This window comes from Zerene cesonia, chromosome 9 (assembly GCF_012273895.1).
Source record: "Zerene cesonia ecotype Mississippi chromosome 9, Zerene_cesonia_1.1, whole genome shotgun sequence".
In the NCBI taxonomy this organism is placed as follows: domain Eukaryota; kingdom Metazoa; phylum Arthropoda; class Insecta; order Lepidoptera; family Pieridae; genus Zerene; species Zerene cesonia.
In genome coordinates, this window is record NC_052110.1 from 685650 (window position 1) to 703052 (window position 17403).

Consider the following 17403-nt stretch of genomic DNA (forward strand, 5'->3'; position numbering starts at 1 on the left):
AACAAATTGTGAATAATAATAACCGTAATATGACATTGTAAAATAATAAAAAATATATATGCCATATATATTGATGAATCGCCTGAATACGAACAATTTAATAAATGTTTTTAGCTATAATTCTATGAAATATCATTTTTTAAATATTCATATACTTACCTAATTCGTTGTAATAACTGATCTTCTGTGAAAATAATTTAATCTACGGCTATGCTTTATTGTTATGGCCTTATCAAAAAATTGAATAATTATTTTTAGACAAAAAACTTATGCGCCTGCAAATTATCAGAACGAGATCAATTTAATAAGACCGCATGGACACCAGGTTTCAAATAAATAAAAAAATCATAAAAATCGGTTTAATCAGTAAAAAAAGAAAAAAACATTACAGTCTAATTGATAACATCCTCTTTCTTTTGAAGTCGGTTGAAAATAAAGTTTAGCGACAATTTGGGATGGAAGTTTATTGTCGCTTAAGATAATTATTTAAATTTATATGAAAGCTATTTACAAACAGACTAAAAATAGAAACGAGAATATGCTTTGTGATCTAAGGATCATGCATTACAATATTTGTACTATTTGAAAAATTCTCACTACGTAATAACATTACGTTAATGAGTGACCAAGCTGTTTATTTTCCTAATTGTGCGCAGTAAAAATAGCGCAATAAATCACCGTGTCAACTGAAGATCTCGTATGTCTGGGCGGAGCAGATAAGATAAGCGAGAGCCTGCAGTCAGTCGCGATACAGCTATGGACAACTTCGGTTATCGCGAGATGGGGTGGCCGTCACCCTTGCAGACGCCCCCGGCGCAAACACCGCGGTCGCGCCTAACGAGTAGCTCGCGAGTTCGCGATCCAGAAGAATTTCCACTCAGAGGCTCCTTTCGCCATGTACGCAACATTGACTTACTCGAGTCCGCAAGTGAACCTGGAAAAGCGAAGGAATATCTATTCGTTGGACCCTCACCACCGGCTGAAGATGCGCCCAATATGTATCACAGTTTCGATGTTATGGCCCCGGATCCAGAAGCCCGGTTAACAGAAGATATGGTCCGGAGAGCGTTATGTGAAAAAGCGTTAACACTAGGCGCAGGGAGATTTTTTGATGATCTGGAATGCGGCTTGATTACAGCGGATAATATAGAAGAGCATATTTCATCTGCTCCAGAAGTCGTTGTAAGCTTAACATTGTTATGGGCAGCGTTTTTGGCCCGTGATGAATTATTGCCAGGACTCCTCGAAGCAGGAGCTGATGTACACTATTCTGATCCTATAGGTTTGACTGCTCTGCATATAGCTTCATTCAGTGGTGCCAGTAGATCTGTTGCGTATTTGATATCTGTTGGTACTGATGTTGATTATGCTCCTAAGTACTTTGCCCCACTTCATTGTGCAGCGTTTGGAAACTCATTAGAAGTAGCTGAATACCTTATCGCTAATGGAGCTTCTTTGCACGCAGTTGTACAAAGAGCCGGCTGTGAAGACAATCTCGTCCACTGTGCAGTTCGTAACGATTCGTTGGAGTGTATGGAACTGTTTATAGAAAAAGGTGTTGATCCAGCATACATAACATCAGGAGGACTTAACGCTTTACATTTAGCTGCAGAACTCGGTGCAAAAAGATGCCTTGCTTTTCTGTTAAAGGAAACAAAACTTAGTGTAAATGGTGTGACAAAACAAAGAGACAAGGAATGCACTGCTTTACATTTGGCTGCGTCAAGAGGCTATACAGAATGCATAGAACTGTTACTTTCTGAAGGAGCTAAGGCGAATACAAAAAACTACAGAGGATTCACAGCCCTTCATCTGGCAGCAAGATGTTCATCAACAGAATGTGTTGAAGTTCTTTTACGAGACGGTAACGCTGATCCAAATGCCGAAGATTATGATAAAAGAACACCATTACATGCCGCTATATCTAAATCCGAACGTGCTTGTGATATTATTGAATTGCTCGTTAGTTGGGGTGCACAAGTGAATAAAAAGGATGAATACGGATATTCACCAATACACATCGCTGCTATAGATGGACTGACAAACTGCGTGGAAACATTAATATTCCTAGGAGCCGATGTAACTTCGAAATCGAAGAAAGGACATTCAGCATTAAGTGTTATAGTAAGAAAAACACCTAAATCCCTAGCTATCCTCAGACACAATCTAGATAATGGTATATCCCTCAGTCGATCCACAGAAGGGAATGAGGAAGTACAAATTGAATTTGATTTTGGGAAGCTGCTAAAATATTCCTATCCGCGCGAGATCACTTATTTGAACAGTTTGATTGATGAAGGCCAGAAGGACATCTTACAACACCCTTTATGTTTAGCGTTTTTATTCATGAAGTGGCGAAAGATAAGAAAATTTTATTTAGCGCGATTAGTATTCTGCTTTTTGTTCGTCGTGTTTTTGTCAATATACGTGTTAACCGCTGTTGTAAAGACGTGTGATGGTAAATATGCACAGAAGTATGACGTACCGAATGAGCTGTGTCAGTCACAGTCGATTCTTGGCGATATTTTAGAAGATAATCCTATCGAATTGGAGAAATGGGTGTTGCTAGCGATCACAGTATTCGAAATAGTTAGAAAGCTGACTGGTATCACTGGATATTCGAGCATCTATCAATATTTTACGACATTCGAAAACTTATTGGAGTGGTTTGTTTTGCTGTCTGTATTTTTACTTTACGATATCGAACGCGACTACGGTTGGCAGAATCACATCGAAGGCTATGCAGTGTTAGGAGCTTGGACCAACTTAATGTTGATGATGGGTCAGCTGCCAATGTTCGGCGATTACGTAGCGATGTATCAGAAAGTTTTAACAGAGTTCTTGAAATTACTTTTAGCGTACATTTGCTTGCTACTCGGATTCGCGATATGTTTTCTAGTGGTCTTTCCAAATGAAGAAATGTTTTCTAATCCCTTGATGGGATTGATCAGTACGCTATCTATGATGGTTGGAGAATTGAATTTGAACATTTTGATCAACGATCCGCTCCGCGACGATCCACCTTTGATTTTCGAACTATCATCACAGATTATTTTCATCCTATTTTTAATGTTTGTAACTATTATACTTATGAATTTACTTGTTGGTATCGCGGTACACGATATTCAAGGTTTGAGAAAAACGGCAGGCTTATCTAAGCTTGTTCGGCAAACGAAATTGATTCTTTTTGTAGAGATGGGTATGTTTAGTGCTCTGTTACCTAAATGTCTGCACAAATACATATACAGAACTGCCTTAGTTTCACCCGAAGCTGGTAAAGTCATACTAAGCGTAAAACCTTTAAATCCTCATGAGAAAAGATTACCAACAGACATAATGATGGCTGCGTACGAACTAGCGCAGTTGAACAAGCTCAAGTCTGGCACATCAGTTAAGGAGATTCTGTACAAAAACAAGTACCATTCATCCAAATTCAAAAACGAAGGTCAGACAGATCACCAGTTCAATATAGAGATACGGGGGATGCAGGAGAAAATCGACCAAACGACGTTCAACTTGAAGAAGATTGACCAAGAAATGAGACACCTAAACACGTTGTTGATGGAGCAGCAGCATCTGTTGCAGAATCTGTTTAAAATAACAGATAGATCGTATTTACATTCCGCTCAATTTTATCCTGAATCGCCCGTGTTCTTCAGTAATAACTCCGATGTGACGACGATAACTAAATGATGCAGAAAAGGACAATGCTGAGTATAAGTTTAAAGAGATCGTATAATGTATGAGAGGCAGGGATATTTGTTGATCACACCCGTTCAAAGTGGCTTTATCTTATATCATTATTGTGTATTTGATAATTAGATATTTCTTAAACCACGTTATCTAAATGAGATAATGTTCGCCGTTTGATAAGAGTGAGATGTAAGGAAAAATGTTATCAGGGTACACAAGTAAGCTAATTAAATAAATTTTATTTTTTTATTGTCACGTTTTTTTCTTTTGTCGCTTGTTTTGTTACGAGTACAATTGCCATATATGTACATCATTATAGTTTCAATTTGATTCTTTTAATATATAGCTTAGCTTAGTTTTTAAAATAATTTTTGTTTGCATACCAATATTTCAAGATAACAAACACAAAAACACAACAACTAACATAATGAAAACTTTCACGTTTTGTTCGTTAGCTGTTTGTTGGTTTATCATTTAACCAAAAGTCAAAATCTATCTCTACTTTATAATGATCTTTAGATTTAAAATCTACTTAAGCTTGAGTTGAAGATACTTATGAATAACTATTATAATTATTAGGCAGTTAGAACTAGGCTAACTTTAAATGGGAGGCACCAACTTCCAAATAAAAAAGTATTATCAGAATCGTTTCACCCAGTAATACCTTATGTTATATCATAAATTTTTAAAGTCAAAAAATACAGAAATATTGAGAGCCTCCTCCTTTTTCTTAAATCGGTTGAATAAAAAATCATGAACATGAAAAGAATCATACAAAAATTCGATTCTTTATTTGAATTCAATTGACGTTCTTTTATTTAATTTTCATCATAAAAATAAATCCTTATCGTCGAGATTTACAGCTTAAAAACCGACAGACACGTGAATTTTCCACTTAAAATAAATGTACATGGAATAACTGGCAAATCTCTTAACAAATATAACAAATTACACAAAAGATACACACGGTGTTTGTTTTAAAAATCCGCCGCTTTCTTCAGTGTGTGATAACTGATAAGCTAATTATATTTTAGTATGAACGACACATTGTCATGATCAAGGACTGAACACTTTATAAATTTTTATAAAATAAAGCACAGTTCCATGTCTTGACGTTGAAGACTTTGCAAGTGTTTTTAAAACCATCTATTCATTTTATATCATTGACTTGCAGATTATCCCGATAAAGATGTACCATTGCAATGAAAAATGTTTTATTTGTGTAGTAGATTTTGAGGTTAATCGTAACAAACGATGAAAAAGTATAACCTTTCCTCTTTACATCACGATAGAGGACGGAGTTACTACTACGATACTGCATGCTGTTAATTTCTGCATCTGAATATTTTTGTGAGAAAGAAATTAATTTATGTATTGAAGTTATTTCTAAAATTATCAAAGTAGGTACGGCAACGACTTAGAATTTTGATTTCATATAATTTTTGTATTTTATTTTATTGCTTTTTCATTATAAATATTACAGTTCTGGGGCGCAACTATTTAAAGGTGTATTAAGTAGATAAATTATTAATTATACATCGTATACCTTCTCAATGTCATGTCTCATGTCCAGCAAAGTTTCATCAAGAATCACTCAGCCGTTTACAAATGGGATAGATGCCAGCATAAAATGACGGGAAAGTGTCGCATGCGTAGGGTTAACATTTAAACCAATGAAAGCTACTAGTATTGAGACAATAAATATTATCAATTATGAGATAAGTGACGCCATTGCAAACTAAGCCTTAGAGACGTCCGCATTCTCTGCAGCCGGTGACGTGTTATGCGACAGTCAATAATTTTAATGACAATAAATAATATATTGTAGCGTCATATTGTATACCGTAACTCGAATAAATAGATGTAATATATAGTCATTTAATTAAGCGCCGTCACTAATCGTTCAATATGAAGTTTTTGAGAATTTATTTAACCTAAAGTTTTTCTTTCATTCACAAAAATTATTTTAACCTCCCCGTAACCTCGCTCCAGCGAGCTTTATAGCTAAAGTGTGTAAACCGTGGGGATAAATAATATTATGAATAAATCGCGTTTCAAATCCATTAAAAAGTCTATATTTTCTAAAGCTAAATAGAAATATTGTTTGTGAGAGAGAGTTTTCAATCGTTCGGCGTGATCTTTTTTTGTTTTCCTCTGGTGATATTTGCATATTCGACCGGATTTCACACAGAGAGATTGGAGACCTAATGCAAAATACAACTATTCTAAATAAATACGATTGCATATTTTAGAAGTTAAACTTTTTAACGGATTTTAAATGCGATTGATTCACTATATATTTAAATCGACGTTTCGAACACTTTACAGCGAGCGTGGTCACGGGGAGAAGTCTTTAATTTCTAAATGTATCATACTCGCATAAAATCAAACACAAGAAAATACTAAATACGATAGCGTTATCAATTAAAACAGTCTAACTTAACAATGTGTCCATAAACATCACCATCGATAGTATACCAATTTTTTCCCTCTCAAAGCTAACTTTTCATAATTAATATTCAATGCAGATTCAAAAAAAGCAGTGGTGGCTCAGCAGTGAGAACCTCGGACTTCAAAATCGATAAATCGGGGTTCGAGACCGGGCGAGCGTGCAGGAAATTAATTGATCTTTCAATTTATCTGCAGATGTGGATGACATCACCACTGCTTAAAACGGTGAAGGAAAACATCGTGAGGAAACCGGCATGTCCAAGAATCAAAAGTTCGACGACATGTGACATCTGCCAATCCGCACTTGGCCAGCGTGGTGGATTATGGCCTCATAGGAGGCCTGTGTCCCAGCAGTGGGAATATGTATGGACTGATGATGATGATGATGATGATGATGCCCACTGTTCCAATTCTATAATGTGTAGCTAAATAGATATATACAAGTTTTAGAAAAGGGATTGTAGATATATTTATTTTAGAAAGCTTTAAACATTCTCTTCCTGGTGATAAGTATATAGTGGAATTGTAAACAAATCACATTGCAAAAATACTTTAAATTAAATTTTAACATGAGAGAACAATAACACTTTTGTTCTACGTGTAGACTCACTATTGTATATGCCAGAATCCTACTAATATTATAAATGCGAAAGTTTGTAAGGGTGTGTGTGTTTGTTGCTCTTTCACACAAATACTACTGAACCGATTGCATTTAAATTTGGTACGTAGAGAGCTGGACAACTGGAATAACATATAGGCAACTTTTTGTCCCGATATTCCTACGGGATACGGATTACGCGGGTGAAACCGCGGGGTGCATCTAGTATACTATATTACTTAGTATAACTACGGAAAATAACATAACCGCGTGTGGTCATTAGTTTTGTACAGGCAAGTGTGAAATTCAATCAGGCGCAGTAATGTTTGACCGAAGTAGCAATAAGGGGACATTTCATTGGTCAACAAGGCCAAGTAACGGTGGGGGATTGTGTTCCCTTATGTTTCTATCTCACAAGGTCGGTTATGTCTATTTTTAACTGACTTGAGGAAAGGAGGTTATCTAGCACAACGTTAAACAGTTTGGCTCGGAAATGTAAAGCGATTTATGGGTGTGGTAAAATTTCGCTTGCTTGTTAGTTTGAAGAATATGTCATTACCATCGCTGTCGTCGTTGCAGCCTTTTATGACGCCCACTGTTGGACATAGGCCTTCTCCAGAGGTCTGGCCCTGTCATTATTCACACAGTGGTAAATTGTAATTTATTCCTTGATATTTTTATTATCATAAACTTCATATGAGTACATTTCATAACATGCATATCTTTACTTACTTAATGTACCTAATTAACTGAGTTAATTTACCAACTTACTTAATAATAATAAAAAATGTGAAAGTGTGTTTGTTTGCTGGTTTGTTCTTTCACATCGTAACAGAGTTTTGTGGTATGAGTCTGAAAATAGGCTAATAATGATGGAAGACAGTTATATAGGCTACTTTGACCACGGTACAGCACCTAAATCCCATGGGAAGATATTAAAATGTGAAATTTATAATATCTTTAAGTTTTTCCTCTGTATGTTAATTTTGCTTTGTTTCATTATTTTTTTGTATTGTAACTGTTGTGTACTTATGTATTCTTTGAATAAACTTTTAATCTGTCTATCTATCTATCTATATGAATATGTATGCATCTTATGTATACACTTGAAATTTACTTTGAGCATTCGATCGTCGTTTTAGTCGAATCGTGTTTGATAGCAAAAATTTGAAACTTTAGACCTACACAATTTACTTTTTTTTACAAGAAACTTTTTTGTTCATCCTAAGAAATCGAACCTAGTACTCTCGCTACGGCATTCACGCGTTAACCACTTAACCCCACTACTCCGTAAACTGTACTAAGGAGACGGTGCATCGATTAAACTAAGCCAACCGCAATTAACACAGGAGGCCATATTGCAGGCTCTGATATGAGTTTCCGTCATTGCATATGCAGAAGTGTTGATAACAATTACACAGAAAATACAGCTAGCTTAGCATCGCTATCAGCTTAGAGTATGTACAGTGAAATAGAAAAGAATTAATATTATTATATAATAGTTTTATTATTCAGTGCCATTTCGGAAAGAAAGTTCTACAGAGAAGAGCCGGAAATAGACTTTGTAGTTCCTAAGATATGAAGACTAGTATAGAATAAAGGAATATATTATTATTATTTGCAGTTAAACAGTTTATTTTATTCAATTGCATCGCCGCTATATGGACATAAATATTATATGTTATACGTATTGTGACACGAACGTGATATTTAAGGCACCGTAGTAATATTTATTGATTTCTTTCGAATTTGGTGCTGACAGAGCCTAATAAATTTATTTCTTCACACATAAATTCAATCATAAAGTCAATTATAAAATAATAAAAACACCACACATCAACTTACTTATGAACGTATAAAAAAGCGTCGTTTTATTTGTCATTTATGTCCCTTTGTCCAAATTTGATTTGCGGTACAGTAAAATTATAAATAGCTTATGCTCTCAAGTGTACATCTGCAATTAAAGTGGAGTGCGCAGGCGCCACACGCTTTATAAAACGCCGCCGCCCTACTCTACACAACTGTACATAGCGATTGTCCTAAGACCTACATATTTATACAATTTTTTATTTCTCATTTTATTCGTAACTGTACTCCATTCAAAATGGAGGTTAAGTGAATGAGAAATTGTTAAATTATAAATTTACATTCTTTTACCCAATGCATGAAAATATATTATGGAACCTTTAAATTATATATTGAGTTTAGTCTAGAGTCTAGTCTGCTATTCTGCCAAATTATAATCCAAAAAAGCAAATAAATGCACAAAAGGAAACAATAAGTAATGAGTGTTCTAAAGTCACGTAATATATTAAAACAATTGTAAATTGGCCCAAAATATTGATTAACATTAATCATATAATATTGACTATATTCTCGAAACGACTTCCTTCCATCCAACTCGCTATATATTTCCGGGCACTATGTCTATAAAACCATTATTTTTATTTAAGTCTGTCCTATGAAATGTGTATACTGATCTTAAAAAGTCTAAATAAAATCTTATTAAAAGAAGCAATTCTCAAAGTCAGGGCATAGCACTAGTTACCCATAAAACTATATCTTCTAGAACATGTCGCCGTTTGATGCGAGTCTAGGCGCCCGCGCCGACTCCCACATTCCACTGTGATTAGCAATTAGTCTTTGCACGCATGCTGACATATTAAACATTTAAGATAACTCTAATATAATTTCAAAAGGAGAAGTAAATGCAATACCATATTTTTATCTTTTCATCTATGTCGATGGGACGATATTATTAAAACCAAATTATTAAGATTTTTTATTGGGCGAGAGGGCAGCTCTTGACCACGTCCTGATGAAAAAAATGTCTTTAGTGATTGGTAGCAAGTTTCTCTTTGCTGAAATTCTGATACTTTTGTGTGCAAAAGTCGTAAATTTAAAAATAAAAGAAACTGTCTTATGTTTTATTGTATTATATTGATATAAATATCATTTAAATGTATCATGTATTGTAAAATTAACCTTTTACTTCATCAGAATGACACCCTTTTGTAAAAATAATAAATAAAAAAAGAAAAAGATTTGAAGAGGGTAGACTGAATATTATGTCTGAAATTATTTGGAGACATACTGATCGACAATTAAGAAAGAATTAACTTCTTATCAATAAAATAAAAAACACAAAACGAAATAATCATTTATATAACAAATAGTTGTTTGTTATACCAAGAGCACAACACCTAGAAGAAGCATCGTAATTCATATAAAATTATCCGGCATATTACAGAAAGCACTTCACTCTAATTATAATTACGACAGGTCGGTATGAAAGTGATTACACAAATATAATTAATCAGGCACTCATCAGAATGCTATTTGTGATCTCCTGAATCACTGTACAGAAATACGCGAGCCGTGCCCACCATTTTAGCCTGCTGCAGTTGTTTTGACGTGGGCGATGCCGTAAGACCTATTTCAATAGAAACTATCGGAGACATAGAGCGAGGGCCGGTATCACAGCTGACAATTTATTTATTTATTTATTTATGCATCTTGACTTACAGTACGAAATATACCAAACAACAAATACTACAATTACTTCAAAGTATGATTAAAAAATGATGTACAATTAGCGACAAATGTTGTAATATTAGCGTTAAATAAGTCAACTTCAGATGGGATGAGGATGGGGATGGGAAATGTATGTCATTTGTTCCTATTTTATACAATTTGGAGCGGTATAAAGGAACGTCGGTGACCATTGATTGTAGAAAAGAATTATGCTTTGTTTAAATTATGTTTCCTATTTTACAAAAAATCACACACATATGACACTTCACATAACAATATGTAATTCAATCAAGTGCAATAGCAAATTGTTCCAAGACAATTCGAATATCCATTACCTACCTATAACTAAGAATAATATAATATTTAATAGAATCAATGAATAATCAGTTTTAAAATACTTTATCAACCGTGTAATCAGATGTCGTATTTCAATAATGATCCTACTTTATTGTAAAGATATGTAATTTGGCGTTACAGCTACGTCAAGGGTTCCGTATATTATCTGTAGGTGATTCAATGTTGAATAAATTCTTACTATATATTTTACAGATTGGTTCTAAGGACGTAAATACGAACTGGGTTTTTGGGCTGTGCCAAACAAGGTTTTTGCTTATCTCCAAAAATGCGCTCGTAATTAAGTTTAAATATAACTAGTATTTAATGTATATACCTAAATAAAAATGAATGGCTAAAGAGCGGCTCGACCAATTCGGCATTTTTTTTTCAGTATTTTATCTTTGTTAATGCACAAGGAAGGGACTTATGGAGAGAAACGTACCACGAATGAAGCCGGGATGGACCGCTATTTAGTTAGGTTCTGTTTGACTTACTTGTAGGAATAGTCGATTGATTAGCATTGAGATGAAATCATCAATGCTGATGTTTATGATATTTATATGATTCGTTTTTCTTCAATACTTTTTCCCTCAAAATTTCTAGAACTTGTATTATTTCGATAACAGTTAAAGTAAACCTGAATATCTTATTCCACATACATATAATACTAATACATGGATCATAATTGGAGAATTTCTAGCATAAAAGTTTTAACAAATTTATATATCATACTGTATATATCATTACAAATTAATAGTATAATATATAATATATAACACGATTAACTTTAAGTCCATTATAATTTATTTGGTTAAAACTACCGATTTTTTTTTTAAGATTACATGGGCTAAAAACGTGTTTTATTATTCCTTAAAGTATAAGCACCACCGCCATAAAAATGTATATATTTGTGATTTCAAAAAATGTTCGAAATTTTTTATAATAAAAATAAATATAAATTAAAAAAAGATTACAGTAAGCCTAGTAGATGTTGCCAACTTAAAAAACAACACAATCCATAATTTAGACACCCTAATAAAGATGGAATCTCTTGCGATATGAAATGGTACGCTTCATTAAACTGATTATGCAGTTTATCACTTGTACATAACCTTATAACGAATAATAAAACAATCCCATCGCGATTACAGAAGTATTTAAATCCGACCCGTTAATTTTTATAATCATTGATTGGTGCTTGATCCAAAAAAAATGAAGTCCTACTTGCTGTTAGCCGTGGTGCTTCTCGCAGGTATTTTTTTACTATTTTTTGGGGAGCGGAGGGCTGATTTTTGAATTTTTGGTTTGGATTGACACTTGTTATATACGTAATTTATTTTTTAATATTAGGTGCGGGTTAACGACGGGGTAAATTGAATAACGTAAAATTATCACGCTAGTTATTTATAAACTATGAACACTTACACGATATAGAGGATATAGAGGATCGTTTACTTATTGGAAGGAAATTTATGTAATCCCCTGAAGTGGTGTTCATAAATTTACGAAAATTTCGGCGTCTTACAAACGAGTTAATATTGAAGTGGTGTACCTAAATATTAACAAACAAGTCGTGCGAAATAAATGTTGAAATTGTACCTTATTTTTGTTTTTGTTATAAATAGGTTAATCTTTAATCAGTTGATTTGTCGACCACAAGTTCCAACACTGAACCTCCTTAGGTTCAACTTTCAGTGGTTTAATGTGGTTTAGTTAGTTGGTATTTTCTTTTATAAGCCTGCGTATTTCCATCGATTCATCTTACATTTTTCCAAGGGAATTTTAAAATGGTCTAAGTTTTCGTTAGTTCTTTATAACTTACACTAAAAGGTAAAAATGTTATCTATGATGAAAAATTACCTGAGCACCACCTTATCACTTGTTGTTAAAAAAACAGACCTAATTGCATATGCGTTAAATACATTTTTCATCAGGGCTTGCGATCGCCAACGGCAAGCGTATCGTCGGAGGTCAGGACACCACCATCGAGAAGTACCCTTACATCGTGCAAGTAGACACCTTCAGCGTTTGGTCAGGGAATTGGGGCCAGTCCTGTGGCGCTAACATCTTGACCTCCTACTTCCTCCTGTCTGCTGCACATTGTTTTGAGGGAGCGTGAGTAAAATTATTTAGTTAGCTGGTTCCACTAGAATTGATATCAAGTTATTTGATAGCCTTCACGATGCAAATTTATAGACCTTTCACAAATTAATTGAAAACGGTTTAATAATTCAGTAAAGCTAAATTGACAAACAGATACATTTAAATGGAGGCGAACAAAGCTACTATGTTCCGATATATATTTTTTAAACATTTGAACTATATCACAGTATTTTAATATTTAAGCAATTGAAATTTTCAGAGATCATGTATTTATATTGTCAACTTAAGGCAGAATGAGCATATATTAAAAAAAAAAACCCGTAACTGTCTGACGAATTGCCTCTTATTTATTTGTTCTTTCTCCCTTTGACCCCCTTTATTCACGTGCCTGGTCCTTTCTGGTAAGTAACACCCGTAACCTTTTGTTATGTACGTCTATGGACGGCGCATTTGCTTTCCACCAGGCAACGCGTCTGCTAAGAGCTTAAGATGTATTTACTGCTTTATTTCCAGCCTATACCAGGCACAGCATCGTCGCATCCGCGCTGGTTCCACCTTCCGCAACTCCGGCGGTGTCATCCACTACGTAGAGTACGCTGTGAACCACCCTGAGTACCGTGTCGCAGCCAGATACGACGCTGACATCAACATATTTAAGCTGATCACTCCTCTGATATACAACCCTTCAATTCAGAGAGGCACCATCATTGCCCAAGACGCGGTTATACCTGATAATCTACCTGTTGTCCATGCTGGTTGGGGCACTACTTCGGTTGGTATTCTGTTACTTATATATTGATTTATTGATGATTGTTATATTGAGTTAAAATGCGTCCCATTTTTATCTTAAATAGTTGAATGATGAGACCATGTGAAATTGTTATAATAAGTTCATAAGCTGACGCATATTTCTGTTGTGGTAATCATCATTGTTATTACGGGACTATCGAGTATATGAGACACTTGATAGTCCCTTGATAAAAAGTGTATAAAAAACAATAAGTATGCGTAAAATATGAAAATTTAATACAAATTACGTTTAATATACGGCAACGATCCGCCCCGGCTTCACCCGTTGTATTTAATATATAGCCAAAGTCACTGAGTCAAGATTTTTCTAAGAGTGAAAGTATGTTTGAAATCGAGCTTTTATCTGATAAAATTACAAACATACATAAAAAAAAGTTCTTTTTAAAAAGTTCTTAAAAAGTTTTATAAACAATATAGGTACCGATATATTGAACAATACACCAATTGCGACCAAAGTCCAACTAATCAATGGTAAAAATGGTCTTATGTGGTATCCATATAGCAGCTTCATTTAATCGTTATTTTCCAGTGGGGCGGCACAGCTTCACCGATCCTCCAAGAGGTGACCATTTACACCATCAACAACCAACTCTGCGCCGATCGTTACGCCGAATTCAGTCCTGGCAACATCGTCACTAGTAACATGATCTGCGCTGGTCTCCTCGACATCGGAGGTCGCGACGCTTGCCAAGGGGACTCCGGCGGACCTTTATACTATACAGACATCATTATTGGTGTGGTCTCCTGGGGCCACAGATGCGCTAACGACACCCTGCCTGGCATAAGTACCTCTGTCGCATCTTATTCTGACTGGATTCAGAGAACAGCTCGATAAAGCGCAAATGATTTTTAAACTGTTGCTTACAATAAATGTTTTTTGTTCTTAAGAATGTTGAGGGTTTTATTGATTGCGGTTGTTTTTGGACGTGATGTTTTGAAGATTTTTATGATAATAGATTATACAATCGCCGGACACTTATCATGCAATAGGTTTTGTGGATATAAGTTTCCCTAAAATTAAGTACATTCTATTCGGATTAATTATGTTAGACTATATTTTAAAGCCTTAACTTTATACAACGGAATTTGCAGCAGTAACTAGCTAGGGATACATGTCTGTAGATAAATATATATTCATCTTAGAATTGATATATTATTATTTTAGAATGGTTACATAACTATTTTTAATTTTATCATCTTATTAAAACTAAACATACAAACAAGTACCTCATGACTATAATTTGCATAATTACTAAATAGTACAGGACCTAGTATAGAACCTGTGCGTACACCTTTACTATAGTTAAGTATTATATATAATATTTCAGTGAGAAAAATTTCCTCAAAAATAATTGAAATAAAATAAGCTATTAAGAAACGATAAACGGTAAAATTGACGTTAATAAGAATAATTTAAACTAATTATTTTACATATCAAACATATCAAATACAAACAACATAAAAGTAAAATTAGAGTGTCCCATGCCTCTTTGCAAATAAAAATTGAGAAGCTTAGGCTATTCTTTTAATTCCATACGGTGATAATCGCCGTCATAGGTAGTACAAAATAAATAATATGAAGATAGTTTCGCATGATATATGTTCAAGGAAAAATAGATTAATTTGATTCTAGAAATATTAAGCAACGGAAGCGGCTACTTATTATGAACAAATAACGCTGTAAAGATAAGACTAAATCCCCAGCAATCAATTAATTTATTCAGTATAATAAAATGCGATATGCCTCTTTCAATGCGATAAAGTACAAATCGTTTCGTAGTTTCTTTTGAAGTTTGTACGGGGATTAAAGTTTAACATAATCATCGGTGTTGTAGCGGCAATGCGTTTTTTTTTCAGGTTGTGTGATAATACGAATTATAACCAGCTCCCGTGGTCGGTAGGAGTCCGACATAACCCATGGCTCTTACCCCGGTGGCCGTGGGTATCTATGCAAGATTTCCTCACAAAATAAAAAAATTGTGTGATAAATTGTATTGGCTAATAGTTACGAATTAAAAAATTGTTTAGTCAGTCTCATACACGATTGTGAAAGGAACGAACTATACATGTGTATAGTTTCTAAAAACGAAAAATGTAGAAGTTATTATGAGATTGAAGCGATACATACATTCGTATGTAATTTTTCACATTTATAGTGAATGTTATATAACCTTGCTCTTACATCATTTTAAATAAACCGCAGTAAACAGAATAATAAACTTTTTTGCTCTGTTACTCCATCATCGTTATACATTCCTTATTTTGGCAACGCTCGATGTCTTTTGAAAATACCATATTATTTTCGCGCCAAAATCTTACGTTTTGTTCTTTTTTACGTAGTTTTATTTTTTCTGTTGCTACTATTGAAGGTAATAACGATATGTAGTTATATTAATTTTAAATGTATAATAAGGTTCTCTTGTTGAGTAACAAGACTTGAATAGATAGGTATGTTCAATCTTTTACGTAAGTTTATTTCTACATATGTCATATTATTAGGCAAATACATGGAGCTAGTAATAAGTGAAAGAGAAAAAAAACCATGGAATATCCCGTATCTGATTCTAAAAATTCTATTATACTCATTAGAAGCAAAAATTACCTTACAAAAATACGTTTGGCTTCGTTGCAATAAATTGTCTATTTAAATGTTAGAATTTATATATTATATGTATTTTAGATAAATTAATTATCTTAAAAGTAGATCGCAGTACTTTTAAATTTTTTATCATAACGCCATCTATTGAAATTATATGAAAACAGTATTTCAACTATACCAATATTCATATAAGTACTAATTTTACTTTGTATTACTAGAAGTCGTGTTTCTAAAAAAAACCATTTACGAGCAGTTTCAAGTAATAACATGGTATACTACATTGATTCAACAACAACAGTTATGAAAGAAATTTGAACTAACTACACAATGACTAAGTATTCATTTGAGAAAAATTTACAGAGCTCTCTTTACACTTTGTTATCACGCCATCTATTGGAGATATTTGTAAACGGTATAATTATTAAACGTTCCAGTGAACATATTCGTTGTTATTTTACCTTGTGTTACTAGAAGGCGTATTTCTAAAAAAAATATTAATGTATCTTATAATTTGGTGTAATTGACCTACGTTATAAGTTATAATAAATAATCTTTTTACTTATTTCCTACATAAAAAACTTTTTCGTGTTACTGGGCAACCATGACTTCTTAAATGAAAATATTACAATATACAACCTTATTATACTGTAATACTAACCGATTTCTAAAGCTTTGCTCATATTAAGTCGGGCTAAAAAATATACGTATTATATAAAAGTGAACATTCTAATGGTTAATTTATTATTTAAATTGATGGAATAACTTGTTTACTACTATCCAGGTATTATTCACAGAAAATTCAGTATTTATTATATCCCTAATATTGTTTTCATCTATTATCTCATATGAATCATTCAGGCACTGGTTTAACGACGTATTTGTTTATATTTCATGAATTTAGTTATCTTGAATACGAATAGTTCTTGATTTTTACAAGATAATAAATGAGACGATTATTTGTTTGTTAACTGGGGGATTTTAGAGTGACTATTATAGACTAAATTGCGTTTCACATTGGTGATATGTTTGTAGTCTGTGTTTTATTTGTCACATCAATAATCCCTTTATCTTCCTCTTCCTCTTTTTATTTGCGACTTTGAGGATCACCGTGTGAAAATATTTTTCCATATTTCGTTTTTTGTATGTTACTCAGGTATATGTGAAAATGTGAAAAATAATGAAATATAATAGAACAAACAGAAACAGAAATTATGTTCTAAATATATTTATCGTAGTTCACAATTATCCTGAATCCAATTCCGATGCTCGAAAGAACACT

General features: G+C 33.6%; 2 protein-coding genes across 2 annotated transcripts; both read left to right on the plus strand.

The window, feature by feature from the left end:
- Nucleotides 1-756: 756 nt before the first annotated feature.
- On the plus strand, nt 757-3942 carry LOC119828988 (transient receptor potential channel pyrexia). Its single transcript, XM_038351334.1, has one exon. The coding sequence runs from the start codon at nt 757-759 to the stop codon at nt 3691-3693; it is 2937 nt and encodes a 978-aa protein (XP_038207262.1). The 3' UTR covers nt 3694-3942.
- Nucleotides 3943-11824: 7882 nt separating this feature from the next.
- LOC119829131 (trypsin, alkaline C-like) lies at nt 11825-14360 on the plus strand. The gene is made up of 4 exons (XM_038351531.1): nt 11825-11864; nt 12547-12727; nt 13229-13487; nt 14055-14360. Exons 1-4 carry the CDS (start codon nt 11825-11827, stop codon nt 14358-14360), a joined length of 786 nt encoding a protein of 261 aa, XP_038207459.1.
- Nucleotides 14361-17403: the final 3043 nt, after the last annotated feature.